The sequence below is a fragment of the Sciurus vulgaris genome, assembly GCF_902686455.1.
Source record: "Sciurus vulgaris genome assembly, chromosome: 5".
Taxonomy (NCBI): domain Eukaryota; kingdom Metazoa; phylum Chordata; class Mammalia; order Rodentia; family Sciuridae; genus Sciurus; species Sciurus vulgaris.
The window spans coordinates 117813462-117841083 of NC_136465.1; the positions used below are offsets into that span (position 1 = coordinate 117813462).

Genomic DNA, 27622 nt, shown 5'->3' on the forward strand with positions numbered 1-27622 from the left:
GTAAATTTTATTCTCAGTTTCAATGATTTTGGCTCTGATTTTAATTATTTCCTATCATCTACTGATTTTAATGTTAGTTACTTATTCTTTTCATAGGGTCATGAGGTGTAATGTTATATCATTTTTTTGGTATCTTTCCAGTTTCTAAATGTAGGGACTCAGTCCTATAAATTTTTCTCTTAGAACTACCTTCAATGTTATCATAGGAAGATGATTTTTATTTTCTGCAATTTTGGTATGATTTCTAATGCTTGAGACTTATTTCTAATGCCTACTTCTCCTTTAATTGAATATTCTTCTAGTGCAATTCTTCACTATTTTGGTTTTCAGTTTTCTTTTTCATCTCTTCTGTATGAAATATCTCATTGAGTATGTTTGTAGTGTAGGCCTAGTGTTTATGAAAACTCTTAGTTTCTGCTTAGCATGGAAAATTTGAATTTCAACTTCAATTTTGAAGGAAAGTTTTGCTGAATATATTAATCTTCATTGGTGACCATTTCTTTTAGGGCTTGGTATATATTATTCCAAGTCTTCTTGACTTTTAGTGTCTGGGTTGAGAAATCAGTTCAAATCCAAGTGGATTTATCTCTATGTGTGACCTGCTGGTTTTCTCTTGTGGCTTTTAAAATTCTATCCTTATTCTTATATTAGGCATTTTCATTATAATGTGTCTTGAAGAAGACGTCTTTTAAGCTTGCCTATTTGAGTTCTATATGCTTCTTATATTTGAATTGCCATCTTGCTCCTAAAATTTGGAAATCAGTGAATCTCACCATTGTGTGTAGCCACAAGAAATTAATTAAAAAATACCTAGAGGTAAATGACAGAAAGATTAGTGGAGGAAAGTGAGCAGGGAGTGGGGATAGAGAAGGGGAAGAAGAGGTACTGGGGTCTGAACTAGAACATGATCTATTTCATATTTTTATAATTATGTCAAAATGGATTTTACTGTCATCTATAACTAAAAATGTCCAATAAAAAGAAAAAATATGCAATTCTTTACTATGTATTTTGAAGCCTTCATCTACCCCAGTGATTCTTAAAATTGATCTCTTCATATTATCCCAGATTTCTTGAATATTCTGGTTATGGTCTCAACATTTTATTTATTATTGACTTTATTTCCAAGATTATATACTTTGTTTTGAAGGCCTGAAAATCTGTCTTCAAAGTGTCTAATCTATTGGTGATTCTTCTTATTGAATTTTTATTTGACTTTTTTGAATCTTTTATTTCTAGGATTTTCATTGGCTCTTTTCAAAGTCTCTATTTCTTTATTGAAATGATATTTCACTTCCTGTATTTTTTCTCTAAGTTCACTCCTTACATCTACTTTTAACTTACTTGAACATTTTAGCTATGAACTTTTAAAACTATTTCTCTGACATTTTCTTCTCTCTGATTTCAATGGAATCAATTATTGAACTGATGTGGGCTGTTTAGGTGGTTTGCTTTTGTCTCTTTCTTTTTCATACTGCTTATGTCTACCCTTCTGTTGGGATGGTTATAGATTCTTAATTTATGCAAGAAACTTTGGTGAACTTCTTTCTTTTAAGAGCCTCAGATTGGACAAGTCCCAGGCACTAATACTTTTATTCAATGTGTATACTCTGCTTTTCCTAGTATCTGCACCACATTGACAGAAGACACTAAACCCTTAAGAGCAAAGTCACATACTAATTAAGCTTGGGAAAAACAAACACTTGTTGATAGTGTTCTACATAGTTCCGCTAATCCATATATAAACTTCCACTAATGTTCTGGAATTAGGCTAAAAAGTTAGTTATTGAAGATACTAAAATTGCTATTATATAGGGACTGAAAAGATATGTCTTTGAATAAGAGGTAGATTGTGTAGCCATAAAGTATGCTATTTTATGACATTATTCATGGCTCCCATAGTATTTTGTGCTTTTAGAAGATAAGATTAGGAATCAAGGTGTTAAACTCTTTTTATCTGTGATAATTTTAAGCATAGATAAAAGTTGCAAAAATAGTACAGAGTTCCTGTATATATTTCAATCAACTTCCACTAAGTGAAAAGTCTAATTATCAGTTAAGAAATTAACATTGATGCAATACTATTAACAAAAATATAAACTTTATTTAAATTTCATTGATAGTTTGTTAATATTTATTTATTTTTTCATCTGATATTTTCAATCTTGTATCTTTTTAACTTTTGTATTTCTTCTTCAAAAAGTGTCTGATTTTTGGCAACTTTTGATTGAATAACACCTAACATGTTACTACCCTAATGTGTATCCACAGGATCCTCTGCAAGTTGATTTTGTAACTCTGCTATCTTCTGTTCATATATCATTTTTCTGCCAGACTCAATTGCCATTAAGTTGAATCAAATTTCACCTTTACTGTACTTTTGTTTTCTTTTTTTCTATGACTGGCTGTACTGAGCTGATCCAGTCATCTTGATTGCATACACCTAAATTAATTAGTTCTTTTCATAATCCATCTAATTCATAACAGGAACATAAATGACAAAATGAAAAGCATCTCGGTCTTTGGCTGATGTCTTTGTATCAAATTCAAACATTTGCTGTCTGGTAAAACTGTGGTATAGTTGTTGAATCACATCCCAATTGCTCAGGGTCAAACCCTTTATAGCTGCGTCAAAACTTTGTGAAAATTCTTTAAGCTCTGATAATATCGCTCCAAAATGGACATCAAATGGCTTGAGTAGCACATTCATTGTTAACTATCTGCTTTGAAAAAATGTCATGTCAAGTCTGGCATCCTGAAGAATAGAGCCTGCAGATTCTTTGGAAAGAAAAATTAAACCATGAACTGGCTTTAATTTTTCAAATTTTCAAACTCTAGACGCCTTGTTTCTTCTACTTGGGTTCCTTGCAACTGAATCCTTTGATGAACTTGATGAAGACTCAGGGCACTTTCCATGAGGTACCACTGCTGGCCTTGCTGGTCATGGCTGTCCAACCCCCCCGACCTCCAGTTCTCTGCAGCCCCTGCACCAGCTGCCACCTGCCACAGATCTCAACAAACCCGCCTTAGAGCTCCTCTGGCAGACTAATTCTTGGAACAGTTTGACATCATCTAAGAATTTAGGGTTGTTAAGACTTTTTTTCAAGTAAACCTAGGGGCTCATTTAATTCTTTCAACAATTTTATGAGGTATGTATAATTAATATTCTCCATTAGTCAGAGGTATTATACTTTAGGTATATTAAATAACTCCAAAAATTATATACAGATAAGAGAGAGAACTGAAAATGTAATGCTTATCAAGAAAAATGAAATGCATTTGATCAAATCATGCCATAAATGTAAGATATGGAAAATGACAAACCCCATAATAATGTGGCCTGGAAAGAGGGATGGAGGAAGAAGGCAACACATTGATAACATTGATCCTTTCCCAATACATCCTTTCCTAGTGACAGGACAATTCCTGGAAAGGAAGCAGACATCATCCAGTGACAAGAAAATCCCTGGAGAGGAGATATCCATCAAGTCAAGTCTCTGACAGGGCACCAAAGCATTGACCCTTCCCCAAATAAATCCTTTTCCAGTGACAGTACCATGGAACCCTGAAGGGAACAAGGTAAGCACTGAACACAGATCCCAGACTCTCCATTCTTCCCAAGTAAAAACATTGCCCAGTAAAAACAAATTTCAAATTCTCACAAACCTGTTTTCTGAGTGCCCAAACTGACATAGCTCTATCAATAATTAAGTCACCTCTCAGTGTAACCTATATAAGCACAGATTCTCCCTTTGGCCAGTGGCTCATTTTCCATCAGGAAAGTACCTTCACCAGAAGCAGGACTCCATTGCTGAATAAAGACTCTGGTGGTCCATGAAGTTTGCACCCAGCTTGGTCATTTTGTGCTAACAATAATAAGCATGTACAAAATACCACCACGAAATCCATCATTCTGTACCAATAAAAATCTTACACATGAAAAGATGAGTGAAATTATGATAAATTGGTTCTGGAGAACAGAGTGAGAGTCTAGACATTACTTCAGAGTTTTTAGTAGTATGGTCAAGAAATAACATCTCCTGTGATAATATTCTACATACTCTATTTTGTATTATGCAAACCATAAGCAATATATATTTTATGAATTCTCTTAGAAGATAAATAGTGTTATTTGTAATTCATAGCAAATGAACAAAGTGAAATGGATGTAGAGAATTCAATATTTCAGAGATTATAGCTTGCAATTATGGGATACGTCTACTTTTCTAACATCACAAATCAGATTCATGAATTTACAATACACTGACTTGCATTTGAAATAATGTATTAGAAGTTTCTGATAAGTACCAAAATTGTTAAAGAACTTTCCATTATGATTATTTAGGTCGTATTTAATTATTTAGGTCATAATTAATTTGGGGATATTGTGATGAAAAAGGGTGATTTTGCCCTAAATGTTCTAAAATTCTCATGGGGAGAAATAGTCCAGGCAATGCTATCATTGACAATGATAGGAGGTTGGATTTTTTACTGTTTGCCCTATCAGAATTATGATCAATTCCACAATCATTACTAAATGTGAGCTCCTTTTAGTCCTAAGTCTATGATAATCTTGTCTTCTTTTGCTGTCACTTTAGTTTTCATTCTTATCATTGTATATTTTGTGTTATAAAGAATTACATTATTTCCTGATTTAAAAGATTTGTAAGTCAATTATCTGTCTTTCACTATGGAATTGTTAAAGACTTTAGCAGAACACCAATGGTAAATACCTCTTGCAGAAAAGGCAAAAGAAAATAGAATGAAAAGAAAGCTCAGGAAACCAAGTGATAAATAAATGGCCAAGTGATGTTAGAAAAATAAAGTTCTCTTTGCCCAGAATATCCATTTCATCACGTTTGTATTTACTGGTACTGCCTCCTGGATAATGCAGATGTTGTGAATAATCCCCTTTTACCTTGATATTGATCTAGTACTTGATACATTTTTAGAAAAATTAATTCTACAGAAAAATATCTAACATTTTAAGTAGAGTGGAGTGGAGATGGTATTATCTTATTTACCTAAAGGGCTGGCACACTCTTGCAATCCTGTTTTTTTAAAAATATATTTTGAATAATGTCTAAATTTTCACAATCACTTAAATTTGAAGAACATAGAAGATTCTGATTCTGATTATAGAATATTGTTAACATCCATATGTAGATGTTCAGGTAGAAAAAGTGTATGCATCACTTATTTTATTCTTTATAAGACATTAACTCAGATTGTTTAACATGTATTATTTCATAGTCATCCTCTTTGGTGCGTGGACTTAAATTGAAAAAACATAAAAGTTTCCTGGATATAAATTGAGCAACACTTGAAATAGTGTTGAAATGACCTAGAAATCTAGGGTATAGTGGTTGATATAACTTTTTTCCCCCAAATACACCTAGGGGAATAATATATATGGACTGAGTAGAAGATGAATTCATGATTCATGATATGGGTGAAAGCCATAGACAGTTATTGGGAAAAGTTTTGAGACTAGAGGACTTTATAATCTTATTCTCATTTTATATTCAGAAAACTCTGGGATTTATTTTCTGATTTAAGTTCATGCACAAAGAGGAAAACTGTGCAAAACATACATATTAAATAATCTGAGATAATATCTTGTAATTTTATTTTCCAAGATAAACTCTAAAGGAAATTTTATAAATCTTCTTTTTATAAAGAAAATAATTCACTTTTTTATTTACCAGGTGCATTTTTAAAATTGATATGACTTTTTAACATTTTATTATTTATCATAAAATAAATTTAATATAATTAATTTTGTTAGGTGGAATGTGTACCTATCATCCACCTTCAACACATGAATTTTTTATGATTATTTTAAAGCTTGCTAACTGTGATATTATTAAATGACTCAGAACTAATGTTGGGAGACCCGTGGTAAAATTGAGTAGAAAATTAATGAAATATTTTTATGTATAATTTCAGTTGAAGGTATTAAAAATATGTAGTTTTTCAGTTATTTGTGGGTAAATATATTTTGCTCTTGATATGGTAGTAATTATGGGGTGTTTCAAAGATGTGATACAATTTTTAAAAATGGTTTCCCAAAGATGTTCTTAGGCTCACCTTGATCTCATTCATTCATTTCAGTTTAATTTCTATATATTGTTTATTGAGGCTTAAATTTTGCAATGCAATGCCATGATTATTGTAGAAAGTGGTATCAGTAATCAAATAAATCAATGAAATAGAAGACAGGACTTAAAAACATTCATTTTTATCTGATCACTTAATTTTTAACAACGGTGTTAAAGTACTCAAACAGGAAAGGAGAGTCTTTGACAAAAGGAGGCAGGATAGTGGAGCTAAATATCCTCTTGGAAAAAAAAGAATCATGAGTCCTCTATCACAAAAATGACTTTGAGTTGAATCACAGACATAAGTGATAGCTAAAAAAATATAAACCTTTTCCAGAAAACATTGATGAAGATCTTTGTGATTTGGGAGTAGCCAAAGTAGCTTTCTCTGGTCTTAGAAAGCATTAGCCATAGAAGATCCAGAATTAGGGTTCATCAAAATTAAAAGTTTGTCATTGAAAGATGCCTTTACCAAGAGTAAATTGTATAGAATGACATCTTTAAAATAACTTTATATATTTAGGTTTATAGGTGTAAGGATTTTTTTCTTAGATTGAATTCTTATAAAATCCATGATAGGGTTGTCTATAGTTAAAGAATGGTTTATCTGCTTCTTATTTGATGATTGAAAATGCATTGTGACACTTCATTGTTTTTTTCTGCTTGTGAATAAAGAAGTATGACTTGTTAAAAAAAAGGAATTAGTCTACCACATAATAATACTGAAAAACTTTATTTCACCTTCTGCTATTATCCTCTTACTACTTCTTATTATAATTATTATTAATATTAACATTCATTTTATTACCAAGCAAGAATGAAAATTTTTGAAGTCCACATCTATCCTGACCCTCTTTCCATCAAGCTAAATGCCCTTTGTCTGATCCAAAGCAAACTACTTCTATTTAAAATGATAGTCAAAGGATTTTCTCCTTTGCCCAAATACATTTGAATAAAATATTTGAAATATCAGAAATTTCTGAAGAAATATTTAGCTTTACCAAAATTTTTAAGTATAATATGGGAGAAATTTTAACAAGGAAATGGGAAAAAACAAACCTAACAACTGTATATGAAGGAAAGAAAGTTTTGAGAGGTTATGTATAACAGAAAACATTTACAAGAACTTTATTTTCTAGCATCACTAATGCTTTCATTTACCAGAGAGAAGCATAACTTTTTGGATGGTGTCCTTAAAGGCTTGCTTCACTTGCTGATTTCTCAGAGTGTATATAAATGGATTCATCATGGGAGCAACAGAGGTATTGAGAATAGCGACTCCTTTGGTCAATGATGCTCTTTCTTTTGCAGAGGGATTAGCATACATGAATATGCAACTTCCATATGAGATGGAAATGACAATCATGTGAGAGGAGCATGTAGAAAATGCCTTTTTTCTCTGGCTGGCAGACGGGAGTTTCAAAATTGTCCGAATGATGAACATGTAGGATAGAATTATTAATGCCAAAGTGAAAAGCAGAATCACTATTGCAGAATAAAATCCAATCACTTCTAGGAGCCAGGTATCTGAGCAGGATAATTGCAATAGGGGGAAATAGTCACAAGCAAAGTGATCAATAACATTGGAGCCACAGTAATCTAACTGGAGAAAAAGAATAACTGGTGGGAAGATATTTAAGAATCCTGCCAGCCAAGCACAAAAGACAAGCAATATGCAGACTCTCTTGTTCATGATGGTGGTATAATGTAGGGGTTTGCAAATGGCTACATAGCGATCATAGGACATGGCTGTTAGAATGTAAAACTCAGTTATACCCATGAAGATGAAGAAAAACAACTGAGCTGTGCAATTATTATATGAAATTGTTTTGTCCTTAGTAATAATTGTGCCCAGAAATCTAGGGATACAGACAGTTGTAAAGGTGATTTCTAATACAGAGAAGTTCCTGAGGAAGAAATACATAGGAGTCTGTAGATGCGAGTCCACCAATGTGAGAGTAATGATTGTCAAATTTCCAGTAACACTCAATATATATGTGATAATTAAAAAGAGAAAAATCACAATCTGAAGCTCTGGGTCATCTGATAGCCCTAGTAGAATGAATTCTGTAGGTATAGTGTGGTTTTTCATTGTCAATCCTTTTTTCCTCCCCTGTAGAACATGAAGTGTATGTTCCCCTATAATGTAAAAATATTAGCATGAGATTGAAGACGGATGAAACACTTTAAAAATATTCATAAAATATGAGTGTTATGTTTAATAAAATAAAACCTTTTGTTCACCAGTAACTCCCTCCCATTCCCATTCTATCTTACATCCTAATAACTTGTATTACCAGAAGTCAAATATTGCTCTCTCTGCATTGAAAAATACACTGCTACAGGCCATGGACAAAAGGTTCTGGTGATAATACTGAAATAGAAGCTATTTTCTTATTTTATTTCTTTGAAATCAAGTTTCTAATTAAGTACAAAAATATTTACTTTATAAAAACCATGAAAATATGGTAGTTAATTTTTCCTTTCCACAATATTTCAAAACTAGTCTAGAATAAAGCATAATCAAAATAAGAGTTTGAAAGTCTTCAAAGTTTATTTAGGCTTACCTTCAGATAGTATATTTTGAGAAACTTGGGCCCATGTAGTTTAGGAATTTTCACAGGTTTAACAACCAGTCACGGTAATCATCTTCTCACTTTAAAAACTACATGTTTTTTCATGGAAATGTGTTAGCATCCTCTCCTGAATTTCCAACTTCAAGGTCTGGCTAATACAATTACCCTCCTTGCCTCATTTACTTCTCTAATAAAAAGACAAAAAGCACAAGAAAGGGAAACTTCTTTTGCCTAGAAATTTTCATTCATAAAATGCATGATTCAATCATTTTTACAATATTGCTGTAGCTAATGAGAAATTGGATGACCAAAATACATTTACTGGGAAGAAGATGTTCTTTCAGATAGAGAATGCCCTGTTAAAATCCTGTCTCCATCACAGTATAACATTTAAACATAGGGAAAAATGATAAAAAGGACAATCCAGGCCTGTTGCTGTGTTTTGCCTTGGGACCCCATTTATGGTATTTCCATAGGTAAGTTTGTTATTCTCTAACATAACACATATTCCATTCCATTTTTACATTTCACAATGCAATTTGCACATACAATTGTAGATTTAAAACCCTTTTAATACTGAAAATTAAAAATATAATTGAAGATTAGCAAGCTTATTTTCTGGTATTTCTTGATGATTGAGTCTGAAATTCTACTATCTGGGATGTGGTGACTTAACCTGTTCGTGGATCTGTAAAATTTCGCTCACTTTAATTAGAGACCAGTAATATTTGACCAACAAGATTATTAATTCTTTGTACAGTAAACTTGTTGGAACATTTTATAATATTACAATCAATCCTGCTACTCTCTCTCTCACAAGATCCGTGTGTAAACAGTTAAGTTTAGGTTGAATAAAATATTCTTCCACTTGTCCCTTTGTAGATAATATAAAATACTTACTGAAACCTTTTTCTTTGCATTTACGTGAATGTTTTAAATAAATATTTTGCAAACCTATAGTTCTACAAGCACATAATATTTTCCTTAGACTTCAAAGAATGTTACATTTTCCCACCAATGCCAATTTGAACAATATAAAATAAGGACTATTTCAATCTATGCATGTTACACAAGTGGAGTTGAACTTATTTTTATCTGTCTCTTATTACCTTGGGAATTCATTAAGTAAACAAAGAGTGCCAAGAAAAGTAATCATTAAAAAATACTGGTGAATTGACATTGGTCTTTTTATTAGTATTGATAAGGAAGCATAAAATGTATTGATGCTAGTGAAGCAAGTATATAAATAACATGTGATATTGGGTGTATAAAATTTTGATTCAGAATTTGATTTTCCTATGGTTGTTTGAATTCTTACTTTTTTCTTTGAGAAATTCTGGTCCTATCTTCAGGAGCATTAGCATATCTGTATCCCTTGAATTTTGGCAACTCAGTCAAATCTTCCTCACAATAACGCAGGGAGAAATGGAAAACACTGCTTGAGTTTCTTGTCTGACTTAAGTGTCCTCGGAAATGGCCAATGTTAAGGATCTATGATGAGTATCATCCCTCTATCGTCACTTACATTTAGGGAGGTCCTTCCTATGCCCATAATTAATGTCATAGCAATATTTGCTAAAAGCTGCATTTACTTCCCTTCACAGTATCATATACTTCCATTAAACTGTTGCTTATACATATGACATCCTCTTACGGCAAGAATAGTTATGAACCAAGAAAATAAATGTTTAGAAATCTGGTATTTAAATTTATCTATTTAAAATTTTTCCACATTGAGAGATAAAAATTTTATGACTAGAAAAGTAAAATATTCACATAGAATATGTAACATACATTTTCTATTTAGCAGTTTCTTCTTATTTTTCATATATAACAAATATACAAAGCATGTGTGTATTTAATTCCAGAAGTGTGATCACTGATGGATTGGAAGATGACAGTAAATGAAAGTGGGACAGAAGAGAGAAAATAGGGAAGGATGAGTAAGCCACTAGTTAACTCATAGAAAAATACAATGGCATTGAGTTGGGTTGAATTTATAATTGATATGCGTTATAATAGGCATTGAAATTACTGATGAAACATTCTTATGTAGAAATAATAAAAACTATTTTCTACTTATGAAAACTATATTCCATGGCCTTTGTTTTTAAATAAAAATAGGTATTATTTTTCTATTTTTCTCCCTAAACCCCTTAACAATAATAAATATAGCAATAATTGTTTGAGATTTATTGATTATCAGGCATTGACTAAATATTTTGCTTATCTCATTTTTTTCTAAACAGAACAAAAACCATATGAGGCAACTTATATTCATGTAAAAGCTTGAGGAAGAAAGAAGTTAAGAAGTTAGTTAAGTATCCAATCTCCATCATTTGTGTATCTATCAGCAGTATAACCTTATGGATATTTTTTAGAGGAAAAATAAGATGAATCTCTAACAGACAAAGCCTAGCATTTTATTTAAATACCATATTATATATGCTTCACTAAAATATTTTCTCAAAATATTAAATATTGAATGGCTTGCCTCTCTTCTTCCATAACCACGTGCTCATTTTTATTTTCTATCTTTATTTCTTTATTTTTAGTTTCTATTACCTAAACTAATAGGTTTTTCTCCTTACCTACTAATATTTCACTTTTAATTTTGACTGATCTATATGTGTTACATGTCTATCCCACATCTAAAAGAACACTTACTTTCAGTAATATGCCCACTTATCTCCAAGGTATTCTGGGGATGATTAGTGACTATGTTTTAAGTCAATGAAACATAGTTCAGTTATGAGGTCCCACATTTCTTTGAAAGGGGAGTGGAATTTTGTGAACAGCAGAGCAAGATGGTGGAATAGGACTCTATCCATCACTGCTCTATAATTTGTAGAAATATACTCACATGAAATTAATTTCACAGCAGCTAAGTCAACCAGGTGAAACGTTAACAGAACCTAGTTATAGTACAATAATAAAAATTGACATATCAAAAAGGATAGGACTGATAGTTTTATATTATCTCTGTCACCCTTCCCCAACCCCAGGCAGCACAATGTGGAGAGAAACACCATCTACTTGGGGAAAGGAGAGGGGAATGAGCATAGGAATTGGCCTTAGACCCCAATTCCAGACCCACCACAACAAACACAGCACCAGGCAGACTGTTGACTTGGCCATTGATTGAAGATTATACCCATGGACTGAGCTTCTAGACTCACCCTGGCACAAGAGAAGCCACAAATCCCTTGAGATGTACTCAAGTTCTGGTTCTCAGAACCACCAGACAACTGCAGTGGACTTGAATCTCTTGGATGAGAGACCATAGCAGTTATCAGGTTCTCCCAGCACTGCACCAGGCTCAATGGTCACAGCATTACATTCCAGTGTTGAGTTACTCTTGTCAGCCCAAGATTACATGGCCACAGGATTACAGCCAGGTTGCCAGCTGTGGCAATCCTGTGGCAATGGCTGTAGTGTTTATTGGCTTAGGGTTAACGCCAGTCTACCCAGAATCTCCGAATAAGCTTACTTTTGAAAGATGTTCTTTAACAAAGTGAGATTGAAAGGGCTAGAACAAATGCATACATTTTTAATAAGTAGACATCGATGCACAATCACAAGAATTAAGAACAATTAAGGAAGCATTATGTCACCAAGTGAATAAAATGACACCAATAACTGACTCTAAAGGGATAGAGATGCATAAATTACTTAACAAAGAATTCAAAACAGCTGTTTCAAAGAAGCTCAGTGAATTTTAAGTGAATACAGAGAAACAATTCTGAGGTTATTAGACAAATTTAACGCAGAGACTGAAATAACAGGAAAATCAAATAAATCTTGAAAACTACAATGGAAAAAATGCAATACAGAACATTAATGTCAGAACTGATCAAGAAGAGAAGCTGTCTGAAACTGAAAGAAGAGAGAATTGATTTTCAAATAAATTCGTTTAAGAGAAGAAATATGTTTGGAGAAGAAACTAAAAATAATGAATAAAGGTCATGGAATTTATGGAACAGTGACAAAAGAGAAGAAATGTTTGAGTCATTAGCATTGAAGAGGGAATAGAAAAGGTAGATTGGTAGAAAGATTATCTCAGAAAATGACAGCAGAAAACTTTACGAACCTGGAGAATGGTATGAATATCCAGGGATGGGTGGGGGTAAAGGTCTCCAATAAGGATCAACTCAAATAAGACTATCCCAGGACATATGGTAATCAAACTATCAAAGGTGAAAGGTAAAGAGAGGATCTTGAAAGCAGCAAGAGAAATGCAGCAAATAATATAAATGGGAAATTAAGTACAACTATAGAAGCCCTCTCAGTGAAATCTTATAAGGCGGAGGGGGATTTTGAATCCAAAGAGGTGAAACAAAAGAAAACAACCGCAGTAACAAAAAACTCCTGCCAACCAATAATATTGTATCCAGTAAAATTGTCTTTCAGAAATAAAGGCAAGATAAAATTTCCTGGAAAAATGGAAGTTGCCATGTATTTTCTTTTATTTTTAAAATTAAATGCATTTTGAAACATACACAAAATAAAAATTACACATGATAATAGAGTGCCATGGAATGTTTCAATACATGTGTGCATTGCATAAATGACTCAGTTGGATTCCTCACAGAATGAGTTTGGGCAGAATGAGAGCCATGCAGGTTGTATGTTCTCGTGGAACCCTCGAAATTCCAAGCCCAGGGCCTGAGAGCTTACGGAAGGTTTGGTGGGTCTTCCTCTCAAAACTAATAAGGGTGTAGCATGTATTGCACCAGGTTCACACTCACTTCAGAGCTTTACAGGTTGTGTACCAGTGGCAGAGCAAGTGATGAAGCTCTTGTGGGCTCCTAGATGCCTGGAGCAGGAGGGGGGATCACACTTGAACCCAAGTTCTGCACTAGGACCATGGGAACCCTGTGATTTGCCCCTCTTCCACCCTCAAACCTGTGACTTCAGCCCTGGCCCCTGGGCACAGCTACATTCAACTGTTCCTTCCCTGATGATGAATTGGAAGAGCTGAAACAAAACAACAAGTGCAACAAAAATATCCCTCCTGCCAACCAGTAATAATGTACCCAGTAAAGTTGTCTTTCAGAAATAAAGGCAAATATATATTTTCCCAGAGAAATGAAAGAAGTTTCCATGTATTTTCTTTTCATTTTAAAATTAAATTCATTTTTAAACATACATAAAACATAAACATCATACATGATAATAGAGTACCATGGAATATTTTGATACATGGTGCATCATGTAAAGTTTAAATCGGGTTAAACATATTTTCTTATACCACTATCATTTCTTTATGGTGAAAACATTCAAAATATATCATTCTAATCTTTTGATATACACAGTACATTATTGTTATGTGTAGTCACCCTGCTGTGCTATAACACACCAGAGCTTTTGGTTCCTATTTAACTGTAACTTAGTGCACATGGCCAACATTTCCTTGTTGTTCTTTTCTTTCTATTCTCTCCAGTCTCCCCTACCATTTTATTCACCTTCTATGAAACCAATCTTTTCCTTTATATATGTATTCCACATGTGAGTGACATCATGCATTACTTGTCTCTCTGTTTCTAGCTCATTTCACTGAATATAATGATCTCCAGTTCTGCCCTTGTTGTTGCAAATAATGGAATTTTATTTTTTTCCCCTATGGCTAAAGAATATTTCATGATGTACCACATTTTCTTTATTCTTTTGTCAGTATTTCCATTTCTTGGCTATTGTGAATACTGCTACAATAAAAATGGAAATGCAGATGTCTCTTCAACATACTTCTTTTGGAAGTATATATCTTTTGGATATATAACTGGTAGGGGATTTCTGCATCATATGGCATCTGAATTTCTAATTTTTGAGGAACCTCCATTTTGCTTACCTAAATGCTACACTAATTTGCATTCTCCCCAGCAGTGTGCAAACATTCACATTTCTCCAAATCCTCACCAATACTTATCAAAATCTTTCTGATAGTATCCATTCTTATTGAAGTAAAGTGATTCTGATTTGCATTTCCCTGATATTAATTTTACAATAAGTAAATAATCTCAAAACTTCAGTATTGGCTTTGAAGCTCTTGTGTGTCTAATTTTCGTAAAATTTTATTGACGGTAAGTTAAGAACAAATATGATAACTCAAAAATTCAACAAATACTCCTTCACACATTTATCCAAAGAGAAACATGTATCATATTGCCTATAATTTGTTGGGTGGTGATAGATATGAATTCACCAAATTAAAACTCAGTATTTTAATGGATATGCAAAAACAGACAATTAACATTTTTCTTTCTTTTCGTTAGAATTGAATAGACCAAACTGTACTTAAGAAAAACCTTTTGTGTTGACTGAGTTTGATAAGAATCATGGCTTTGGTTTTGACAAGGCAGTTCAGTTTAAAAGCATTTAACCACTCACACTATTTGTGTGCCAGCATTGATGTCATTGGCCACTCACAAACCTATAACTACAAATGCCATTAGAGTTTGCAAAGACACAATTAAATTTATGTGGTTAGTGATAATTTAAGTATTTTAAGTATTAAGTATTAAGAGACTTAATTTTAAGTATTAAGAGACTGTTTGTTATTAGTTTCATGTCTGTTTAGCTGAGGACTTTGAGATATTGTATTTATTTTACTTGTTACCATATCATGGCTGTTATCCTGGTGCAATAAATAAAAATAATAGTCTATCTTACATATTGGTAAAAATTAAGTAAATCGTTAATGATGTGAGCAAACCTACTATTATTTATATCTCAATATGTTTGTAAATATGTTCAATATAGAGGCTGTGATTGTAGCTCAGTGGTATAGCACTTGCCTAGTAAGTATGAGGCACTGGGTTTGATCCTCAGCACCACATAAAAATAAATAAATAAAAAGAAGGTATTATGTCCATTTACTACTAAATTCTTAAAAATGTGCAATATATTCCTCCTAGAGATATAACACCTATAAATTACATTGCTGATCACCTATTTACTTATTTTATTCTTTCTACTTAGGTCTGCATGAGAACAAGAACAAAATTTTCAATCACTAAATCATTTTGTTAGTGAACACATTTTTGAATGAATGAATCTAATACATTGGTGAAAGTTCCTTGGAAATATTAAATTCAAAAAACTATTGGCAAGAATTTAATTCAAAGGCATGTGTTCATCTTTTAAATCACACAAATTCCTAAAAATTAAATTTTTCAGAGAGACATTACCATTTCATTTGTTGTATTGGAATCCTTTGATTTCCAGATTTAGTAGACAGTTGAGATGTAAGGACTAAGAATTCTTTGAAGGTATTAAAATCTGTACAATGATTTTTATTTTATAAATACATAATACCATTTTTACATTTTACTTTGTAAATTACAGTAGTTACAAAGTTAGAAATAAAGTGTATTAGTCTTAAAACTTTTCTAATCCAAATTACTTGGGAAAAATTTTTTTTAATGGAACAATTGAAGTTGATATTTCCTGTGGTGTAACTATTAGCTGATGATTCAAGGCAAAAGCTTAATTATTGAGTTGATGTTCATATGATTAACATAATTATAGTGAATCCTAAATGTATTTTTGTGTATTAAAGGAGTACTCAATTTACGGAGAAATGAAAGTGGTGCCCTCTAAATTTCACCAAAGTATAGAGCTCCACATTTAAGAGACAATGCAATAGAACATATTGTCTGTAGGAGCCAAATTTAATGAACCAAGATATGGAATATAGAGAACTAAAAACTGACAATATCCATATTCAATAGAAAAAATGGAGGAGAAATTACACATTTAAGCTCTGCATCTGAAGAAAACATGGTGATGTATATGCCTTTTACAGATGAGATGAACAGAATTAAAAACTATTACCATTATCATACAGCATGTTTTAAATAAATACATACCATTTCAAGAAACCTCTGAAGGGGAGAATTGTAGCATATTTTTAAATAACTCAGTAAACAATATGTTGGGTACATTTGGGCGTGGAATGAAGACATGGATCTGGAAAAACTCAAAATAAGCATAATATGGCATATAAAGAAAATATGAGACAAGAATACTAAAGATATTTATGAATTTTTTGTTATAATGTCCTTTATTTTTGACAAAGATTTCTTTCATTTATTTGTAGAAAACACAACTCTGTGGACCACATCCTTGAACGCTTGTTTGACTTGCTGGTTCCTCAGGGTGTAGATGAAAGGGTTCAGCATGGGGGCAACAGAGGTGTTGAGAATAGCTACTCCTTTAGTTAGTGATGACTTTTCTTTGGCAGAGGGATTAGCATACATGAATATACAACTTCCATAAGAAATAGAAATGACAATCATGTGAGAGGAACAGGTGGAGAAAGCCTTTTTTCTCTGACTGGCAGATGGAATTCTCAAAATCGTCCTGATAATGTACATGTAAGACAAAACCACTAACACCAAAGTGAATAGCAAAGTAACCAGAGCAAAGTAGAAACCAATAACTTCTAGGAGCCATGTGTCTGAGCAAGACAGTTGTAAAAGGGGAAAATAATCACATGCAAAGTGATCAATGACATTGGAAGCACAGTAATCCTGCTGGAGCAGAAGCATAAGGGGAGGGAAAATGGTCATAAATCCACCCAGCCAGGCACACAGCACAAGTAGGGTGCAGAGTTTCCTGCTCATAATGGTTGTATAATGAAGGGGCTTGCAGATGGCAACATAGCGGTCATAGGACATGGCAGTGAGAATGTAAAATTCGGTCACCCCCATGAAGATAAAGAAAAATAGTTGTGCTGCACAGTTGTTATAGGAAATGGTCTTATCCCGGGTGATAATAGCACCCAGAAACCTAGGGATACACACAGTTGTAAATGAGATTTCTAAGAAAGAGAAGTTCCGGAGGAAGAAATACATAGGAGTGTGTAGATGGGGGTCGACAAAGGTTAGAATGATGATAGTCAGGTTTCCAGTGACACTTAATATGTAAGTGATAAATAAAAAGAGGAAAATTACAATCTGAAGTTTAGGATCATCAGAAAGGCCTAGAAGCACAAATTCTGTGATCACTGTGTGGTTCATCTGTCTCTCTCTCAGGCTTTCTCTTTGTACTTGTCTCTTGGTCTCTCCTTTTTCCTCTTTTAAAGATATTGGGGGTAAAATAGAATTAAAGAGAGAAGAAAGACATAATTTATTATGATCAATATAGTCCTTATTGATACAATTTTAAATATCTTCCATAATACGTAACTATTTTATTTTGATTTTTCTTTGCAACATATTTTAATACATATTTCTAAGTCCAATTTGTTTGCAACTTGTGCTTTTATTTTAAATTTAGCAGCTGTATTTAGGGAATTTTTATAAAGTAAGTCACATCATTGAAAAATGATGAATAAAATCAGTTATTCTTATATTGTGTCCAATTTATACAAAATATTATTACATTTTTTGTCAAAACAATTACATGAAACATGCATTTTTCTTTCCTTTCCCATGGTGAATACATTAGATAATACTACAGCCTAAAAACGAAAATAGGTTATCTTGATTTCATTGAAAGGCGACAGAAAAATTTGGAAGATTAAAGTAACAACACATTATTCCTGCCATGATATAAGAAATCAAATAATGATTTTGTTAAAAAGTAAAATATACTTTAAAAATATAAATTATTTGATTTAATTATTAATTTGATTTTTAATATTAATATTTTAGACTGTCAAGATAACATAAGAATATCTATACATATTATATATATGCTAAAAGATAAATAATGTGATTATTTCATGTAGTAACCTGGAAATATGTTTACTTATTGATTTACCTTATAATTCTATCAAAATCTTTGTTGTTTGATGTCCTTGACAATTTGTTAGAAATGCATGTATATATGTATGTGTGTGTCTGTGTAAATATATATATACAGACATATTCAGGCATATTGTACGCAGACATTTCTTTTCATTATTGAGCTGAAAGGAACATGTATTTATTTTTCATCTTGCTTTGAAGCATAGATTTTTCCAGGAGGATCATGAGTTCAAAGCCAGCCTCAGAAAAGCTAATCTCTAAGCATCTCAGTGAGACACTGTCTTTAAATAAAATACAAAATAGAGCTGGGGATGTAGCTCAATGGTTGAGTGCCTCTGAGTTTAATCCACAGTACCCCCTTTCCCTCCTCCCAAAAAAAGAAAAGGCAAAAAAGTAATTACTTGCCTTAGATCTTAGCAGCTCTGTCACTTGGGTTATAGCACGGTATATTTTCCATTTGAACATCTTCCTTCCTTACCTATTAAGTTTTATGGAAGAATGTTTTCTTCCTTAATCATTTTTGTCCCACATAAGTCCCTCATTCCATGGATGCACTCATCCACAAGCAAGTCTTAAAATATGCAAGAAAACCTCTCCCATTCACCTTAACTCACTCTGTCATTCCTCAGATCTTCAAACACTGCCCTGGGTATGCTATTCTGTGGATTTGGTCTGCTAAATCCCAACAGCTGTCATTTCCCTATTTAGAAGGTCAAATTTCTGCTGTGAAGGATAGAATGTAAAATCATTGCTTTTCTGCCAGACACTAGCAAAGGTCACAGAAAATCAAATTTGATTTTGTATTTTCACTATTTCATGATGACTAAAGGGAAACAATTTAAAGAAATAAAAATGTAATGTCAGAAACCTTCAGAAAAACATGGCAATACATTATGTTCCCCCTCACTAATTTGATCTAGAAGTTTAAGAAAGTAATATTTAAGGAAAGAACAGAAAAGGTACGACATCATTGGGCATTTTGAGTATAGATTCTTAAATCAGAATCCTGTTTCCAACTGGTTGTGCTTTATATCTCAAATATTTCAAGTTTACTTGTTTTGTTTTTCAAAGATTTGATCTTATGGGAACAAGACAAAGTCCAGGCCACATCTCTGTTACCTTACAGACCTTGAGGGATTTCCGTTAGCCATCCTTCAATTTCTTAGTAGCCTCCTAACTCTCTCCGTTGTGGATCTCCCTCAAGAATGGTGACATTCCTTTCAGTATTCCACAGAGAATCTACAATCCTGTCTTCTGCAAACCATGTATTTCCATTAATTGCATCTGTGTAATATTTTATTATTATGTGATATTTCATGAGCAATAAAATAGCTGTGAAACATACTTTGTTACAAAACCTGAACCTTTAATCTAAATGATATTTAATTATATTTTTAAAATATAAAAATTTTGTACACATGCCTTTTTGATAATACTTTTTTAGATGTTGATCACCTATAAACTAAAGGTTATTATAGAATGGTAAGTTAAATAATAACTATTATAATGTACATATTGTTCTTATAATTAAAAAAAAATTATTACATACTTTAACTTCATCCTCATTACAAAGTACAATAATTAATTGCCACATCTTTCCTCATCTTACTGTCCCTGTTGGCTTTACCTAGATTTATCATCACTTCAACATTTTACTAAGAAATTATTAGTGACAGAGAATTAATATCCAGAATATACAAAGAATATCAACAAATACAAAAAAATAATATTCAACAGACCTGAAGATCAGGGAAATGCAAATCAAAACTACATTGAGAAATCATCTCACTCCAGTTAGAATGGCAATCATCAAGAATACAAATAATAATTAATTCTGGTGAGAATGTGAAGAAAAATGTACACTCACAGATTGTTGGTGGGGCTGAATATTCATACAACCACTCTGTAATGCAATATGGAGATTCCGCAAAAGATTACCAACGGAAACTCTATATGACCCAGTGATTCCACTCTTCAGAATTTATCCTAAAGAACTAAAATCAGCTCACTAGAGTGATATACGCATACAAATGTTAATAGCAGTGCAATTCATATTAGCCAAGTTACAGAACAAGCCTAGGTGCCTGTCAACAGATGAATGGATTAAGAAAATTATGATATATAAACAAATTGGAGTTGTTTATATATCAACAGTTGTGTATATATCAAATGGAGTTGTTTACTCAGTCATGAAGAAAAATGAAATCATTGCATCTGCTGGTAAATGCACAGAACTGGAGAACATCATGCTAATTGCAATAAGCCAGATTCAGAAACGATTACTCTGATATACAGAAGCCAAAGGAAAATAAGTGGGGGGAAAAAGGGTGTGGTGGGGATCCCAAGAAAATTAGCACGAGATGTCCCAGAGCCTTCAGACATTATTGTAAAGATATCTGAAGCTTTATTTCCTAGGGTTCTTGTCTGAATAGTGAGATGAAGAAAAACTCAAGACTTATTGTCAACATCTCAAAATGTAATCACATTTTTACAATAAAGATTTTCAACTTTTGACTGACCATATACATTTGTATGGTGTTGTTTTCTTTCATTTTTCATCAGTTTTATTAATCTCTTTAGTTTGTCATGGCCTCTCTACACTCATATTTAGTAAGCAAAGATTATTTTTATTATTTTGTTTGGTTTTGGTACAGAGAAACTTTATATCAAGCACTCTTTTATAAGATTGAAAAACAATAGTCAAGAAAAGTGATAGAGATCTTATTTCACATGAACTGAATGGAGACACACTAAACGATACACATAATAATTTTTAAAATTATGTTATTAGATGATAAAATGCTACAGAGAAATTAATGAAAGCCCACATAGATTAGATTAAGGATTATGTGGAGTTCTGCAGTAGAGGTAGGTTTAGGATTAAGTCAGATATTTAGGACTTGTTCATTAAAATAGTGATGCTTGAACAAAGGCATTAAGGAGACTTAGATGATAGAAACTTTTATGACTGTGACAGGAAAAGCCAAGAACTGAGTTGATCACATAGAATTTATGATCTATAATTATCACTGTCAGAATTCCCAGGCTGTTTGTATGACTTAGTAGTTTATCTTATATGGCACATAGAGCCTGTTTACACGTTACAGGGCCTATTATAAAATAATCAGTCTATGGTTTGTTTTGTCAAATATTTTCAAAATGTATCAAACTTCACACTGGGGTTTTCCCACTTAACCTGGTTATACAAGGATTAAGGTTGTGCAGGTTAATTCTATGTGATCTTGGCTAAGGGATACCCTGATGACTGATAAAACTTGATTTCTGGGTATTTCTATGAAGGTGATTCCATTTGAATTGGTACTTTGATTTAAAGAGGAAGGGCCTCCCCATTGTGGGTGGACGTCATTCTAACTGTTGAGAGCCCAAAGAGAACAAAAAGGTAGAAGGAAGAATGAACTTTCTCTGTTTTGGACTGAGAAATCCAGCTACTCCTGCCCTTGAACATTTCTACGTCTTAAAACTCAGACCAGGCCTTAACCCATTGTTCCTCATCTTCATATCTTTGGGCATGGATTAGAGCTACACCACTGAGTTTGTGGGCATCCAGTTTGCAAAGATGGAGGATTATGACACTTTTGTTACCACAGCTGCATAAGTCAATTCTTCCCAATAAAATTCTTTCCATATCTGTACCTATAACTCCTATTGCTTCAATTTATTTGGAGAACTTTTACTAATACACTCTACTTCCAAGGAAGTTAGAGAAAATGTCTTTCAGGAATTAAGAACTTGGTGTCCTACAACTTCCTCTTAAGTTCAACATTACAAAAATGGTGTATCTTAAAATGAATTCTGGACATGCTGACTTAATAAGATTATGACAATATGAGATTTCAGATTATGTTTGGCTTTGTTTTCTAAACATTCTCTTTTGCTTTTTAACATTTCCATTTTTTGCAGCTTCCTGCAAATTATTTTGTAGTTTTTTGAAATATTTGTTTTTTTGGCAAATTTCTATTTCTTGCCATTGTTCCCTAGGATTTAGGTCCCCTTATCTACACCTGGACATGATTCATACACATCTCTCCTCTACCTGGTGACTTTAAAACAGAGTTGGTTGTTCTGTAAGATCTGTGTTATAAACTATTTTGCAACTGCAGAAGACTACAAATTATAGAGAAAAAAAACCCTGATATTCAGAGACTTTATTTTGTTTTATCTTGATTCATTCTATATATGCATTAGGTCAGTGAAATTTCTTCAAAATTGAGTGTATTGATTTGTATTCTTCAGATAGAATATGGTAACCATGGTGCCTGACATATAGTAAATATCCTTAAAGAACATGATCAAATTTTTACATATAAAAACTTTATATATGCTTGAATATTTTTCTTTGCAATGAAGCTTGTATTTTATACAAAACAGAAACTCAAAAGATTTTATTTAAGTATTCACTAATTTGGATACATGCCCCATTTCTAAATAGTTCAAAACATGAAAAGGATATCTATACCTGTATCTGTATATTTCCTCATATATATAATATGTTCAAAGGATTTAGATGTTTAAGAGATTTCATACACACACACACACACATACACACATATCATGTTTTGGATTAGTTTCCAACAACACGTAGCTCCATATATATATACATACAAACACGCACACACACATATAAACCCACACCCAAGCACTCTCATATTCAGAAAGGAGCTTACTTAAAATGGAATATCAGAAAATAAAATTATCCCACATGTCTAATGCTTATTTCTTCATTATTTTCTGTAGCATGTATTCCTTATGTCTTTGAGTGTATATATACATAGGTTTGTATATATTTATATGTGTGTCTACCTATATATCTACTGAGAGATTTATGATTTGGAAATATGAAAGTCTATTTAGCACTTAAATCTAAAGATGTATTATTAATGGTCCATGCTACATTGTGAATAGACAAATAACAAGTACCTGGTTTATTTTTACTTTAGCTTATATATTATTGTTATTATTATTATTACTATTACTCTTTTGGTGCTGGGGACTGAACCTAAGACCTTGCACATGCTAGGTGAGTGCTCCACCGTGGAGCTACAACCCCAGACCTATTTCTTGGTTTTAAATGAAAAAAAAAAAATTACATTTTCATTCACTTGTGTTACATGTAACTTATTTCTTAGAAAAAAATGCAAGAAAATTCAAGGGACTTTCTGTAGAATATAAATAAAATCACAATTTATATTTTGGTGTGTGTTAAGTACAATATATCAATGTCTAAAACTTGTGTCTCCTATATACGGGGATTATTTTTCCTGAAAAAAAAACTCATATTGCAATTGTCTTTTTAAATAATTATTTCTTGATAATTTGTGATAAACAAGCACCAGAAAAATAGGGTGTCAGAAAGGCATAAGAAAATAATTTAAATTTGGTGGGATATATATTAAACGAATATACCAGTAAATGGTTAGGGAAAAGAAAAGAATGAATGACAGGAATGACAGGGAGGGCAATGCTGATTTGAAGTTCTACCAAAATTTCATTCATTTTATATTAATTTCCCATCAATGTGCTTTTACCTCAAGACACCCCATCTTTTAGTGTACTTGTGAAAAATACAATCTTCCTGGCCATGTTCATGAAGGCTTGCTTGACCTGCTGATTCCTCAGGCTGTAAATAAAGGGGTTGAGCATAGGAGCCACTGAGGTGTTCAGTACAGCCACGCCCTTGCTCAAAGACACTCTGTCTCTTGCTGAGGGTTTAATGTACATGAAAATGCAGCTGCCATAAGAGATGGAGATGACGATCATGTGGGAAGAACACGTGGAAAAGGCCTTTGTCCTCTGACTAGTAGAAGGAATCTTCAAAATTGTTCTGATGATATATATGTAGGACAGAAATATTAATGCCAAAGTGAACATCAGAGTAAACACCGCACAGGAAAACCCCATTATCTCTAAGAATTTTGTGTCTGAACAGGACAGTTGGAGTAGGGGGAAGTAATCACAGGTAAAATGGTCAATGATATTGGACCTGCAGTAATCAAGCTGTAGCAGCAGCATGAGTGCAGGGAAGATGATTAAGAAGGAGACCAGCCAGCAAGCAAAGACAAGCATTGTGCAGACCTTTGGATTCATGATGGTGGTGTAATGCAGAGGCTTGCAGATGGCAATGTAACGATCATAGGACATGGCAGCCAGAAGGTAAAATTCAGTGACTCCCAGGAGAATGAAGAAAAATAACTGAGCTATACAGTTGTTAAAGGAAATGGTTTTATCTCCTGAAATAAGGGTACCTAGGAACTTGGGTATACTGACAGTTGTGAATGAAACTTCTAATAGGGAGAAATTCCTGAGGAAGAAATACATGGGAGTCTGGAGATGGGAATCCAGCAGGGTGAGGGTGATGATGGTCATGTTCCCAGTGATGCTGAGCATGTAGGTGAGGAAGAGAAAGATGAATATTACCACCTGGAGCCTTGGATCATCTGACAGGCCCAGGAGGATAAAAGCTCTTACTTCTGTATGGTTTCTCATTTGCTTCCTTAGTCAATTTCCTCTTGTTAAACCTATAGAAGAAACGACAAAGAAAGCACTTGAGTTGATGATTAATAAATATCCAAGCATGAAGCTGGAATATAGCTGAAATATTATGCCATCTCCATCTTCAGGGGAAATGGAAAGAAAACTGATCATGATAACGATCCTTCAGTTTCCACTCTTTTACAGTGAAAAACTTTTTAGTCAAAGTAGAATGAAAAACTATTTTAGTATCAAATCGCCATTAAGGTGCTCTCTCTCTCTCTCTCTCTTTCCCGTTAGAATGGTTATTGTCAAATACACACACAAGAGGAAATGCAGATTAGAATATGTCTTGAGAGAACTCTTACAACAGTTAGTAAGAATGCAAATTAATACAGCTACTAGGAAGAACAGCGCGTAGGTTATCAAAAAACAAAAAATAAGTCAGGCGCAGTGGTACAGGCCTGTAATCCCAACCTCTTGGGAGGCTGCAGCAGGAGGATTGTGAGTTCAAAGCCAGCCTCAGCAACATTGAAACCCTAAGCAACTCAGTGAGACCATGTCTCAAAATAAAACACAAAATAGGGCTGGGGATATGGCTGAATAGTCTAGTGCCCCTGAGTTCAATTCCCAGTGTTGCCCCAAACAAACAAAAACTACAAAATGATCGAACCATCCTACTACTGGGCATATACTCAAAAGAAATGAAGTCAGCATTCCAAAGATATTCCTGCGTGCCCATGTTTACTGTGGCACAATTCACAATTGTAAATATACTCAGGGCCTAGGTGCTCAACAGATGAATGGATGAATAAAACGTAGTTTGTATACATAAAGGGGAATTATTCAACTATAAAGAAGAATGAAATCATTCGTAGCAAAATGAATGGATTGAAGGGTATTATGTTTAGTGAAATATGCTAGACACAGGAAGACAAGTATCCATATTCTCTCTCATATGTGGAAACTAAGGATAAAAAACAAGTAGAATAGTGATTAGTAGTCATTAGGAAGTGTTCAAGAGTGGATTGGTGGGAGGGTGAAGGAAGAGTGGCTGATTATAATCAATGCATGTTGTATACATCTATGGAAATATCGCACTGAATGTCATTAACATGTACAATTAACATGTGTGCAAAAAATAAATTAAAAAGTAATAAGAAAATAATTTAGTATTACACAGCATAAAATGGTATGGCCAAGGTTTTAGCCATACTTTTCTGATTCCTTCTTATCTTTCAGATATGTGTCTGCAGAATATCTTCCCAAATAGAATCACATTTAAGACACTGCTGCTATCTCTATAGACATTTCTCTTTATGTAATAGTTGAATTACATTGAAAATTGCCAAAAATGGAAAAGACATATAATTTTTAAAAAGTGGTTGTTTTATCCTTAGCCATCCACCAACATTTAGTACCTCTCATCAGCTTTTCCAATTCCTGCTACTTCCTTGTCTGAAGCTGAAAATACTGATGTCATTGCCATGAGCAATCTCAGGTGTCAGGGAAAGAGGGGAGAAAGAAGTAAAAACAGTGTATATTGGAAGGTTTGAACTTGAGGTGTGTTGCATGTAAATCTCTTGCAAAATTTCATGATATTAGTCTATGTGTGTGTCATTTTTATGACCTTTATTCCTCGTCAACTATTTTGTTTTATGATTGAAGTAACAAACATCATTATTTTTGTTAGTATTTGAGGATGCCCTCAGATAAAGAGATAGATAAGTAGTTCCCAAGACAGCTTGCTTTAATATTTTTATTTATATTTTAAAATAATAAATTTTAATGCTTTTTTAGAAGTGAAGTTTAAATGCTATTACCAAAGATATTTCCTTAGGAAAGGGGGAATGTTGGGTTTTGAAACAAGTTCACTTTTTGAGTCTTAAAGTCACTTACTCCTGTGTGCTCAATTTCCTTAATTACAATACAAATCATTCTCATTTGATAATTGTGAGATTTAAATAAATTTTTATATGTGAAGCATTTGAAAAAATACTTAATATTTAATGAAATTTGTATAGACATTTTTCTATGGAGAAAATATTCCCTAAACTCTGAACTGAAAACCTTTGGGATTAAGATGATGTCCTAAGCCAAAGGTTATCTTAGATAAATAAGAACAAATACATTAAATCCCAAAAGAATTACACAAGAACAACAACAATAGTAGAGTAGGAATTACCTGATTGCACGGTACTACTCACTTAGGTAAGTGATTCTTAGCCTTGTTCTTCTACCCCGTCTGCATTAAGCTGACATCTACAACCCTATTTTATGTACCTCCTCCCGACTAACACTTTATACACACACACTCACACACACACACACACACACACACACACACACACACACACACACACTCTACTCCCATCCCTGGCCAGGATTTGATCCCTGCACCTGAGCAAATTGAGTATTCACAGCATATCCACATTAACCATGGCTAATTTGTTTTTGGATATTCATTATTTATAACCTTTCTGGAAGTGATTGTGACTTTTGAAGTAAACTGTAATGAGCATTGAGAGAGGCACATAGTAATGACACCCCAAGTCACCCTTTCCATCACAGGGGGTGTATCCATTGTATACATGTCATAAGAGCCCCTCGGTCATTTCTCCCAACCCACCACACTTAGACCACACTTAGACTGTGCTGAAGTCTCCTGTGAACTCTGTCATTACCCTGCACACCCTTGAAAGAA

At 33.1% G+C, this 27622-nt stretch overlaps 3 protein-coding genes across 3 annotated transcripts in view; all 3 read right to left on the bottom strand.

The window, feature by feature from the left end:
* Positions 1-17697, bottom strand: part of LOC306661095 (uncharacterized protein) — a gene marked incomplete at both ends in the record, with an annotated part of 32547 nt that extends 14850 nt beyond the window's left edge. Inside the window, 1 exon segment of the mRNA XM_079139905.1 lies at positions 16774-17697. Within this exon segment, the coding sequence (XP_078996031.1) occupies positions 16774-17697 (924 nt within the window).
* Positions 7255-8193, bottom strand: LOC306662410 (olfactory receptor 6C3-like; the record flags this gene model as incomplete). The annotated part of the gene is made up of 1 exon (XM_079142063.1): positions 7255-8193. The coding sequence occupies one exon, from the start codon at positions 8191-8193 to the stop codon at positions 7255-7257; it is 939 nt and encodes a 312-aa protein (XP_078998189.1).
* A 6279-nt stretch (positions 17698-23976) lies between the features above and the next one.
* LOC306661096 (olfactory receptor 6C1-like) lies at positions 23977-24933 on the bottom strand (the record flags this gene model as incomplete). The annotated part of the gene is made up of 1 exon (XM_079139906.1): positions 23977-24933. The coding sequence occupies one exon, from the start codon at positions 24931-24933 to the stop codon at positions 23977-23979; it is 957 nt and encodes a 318-aa protein (XP_078996032.1).
* Between the last annotated feature and the right edge of the window lie 2689 nt (positions 24934-27622).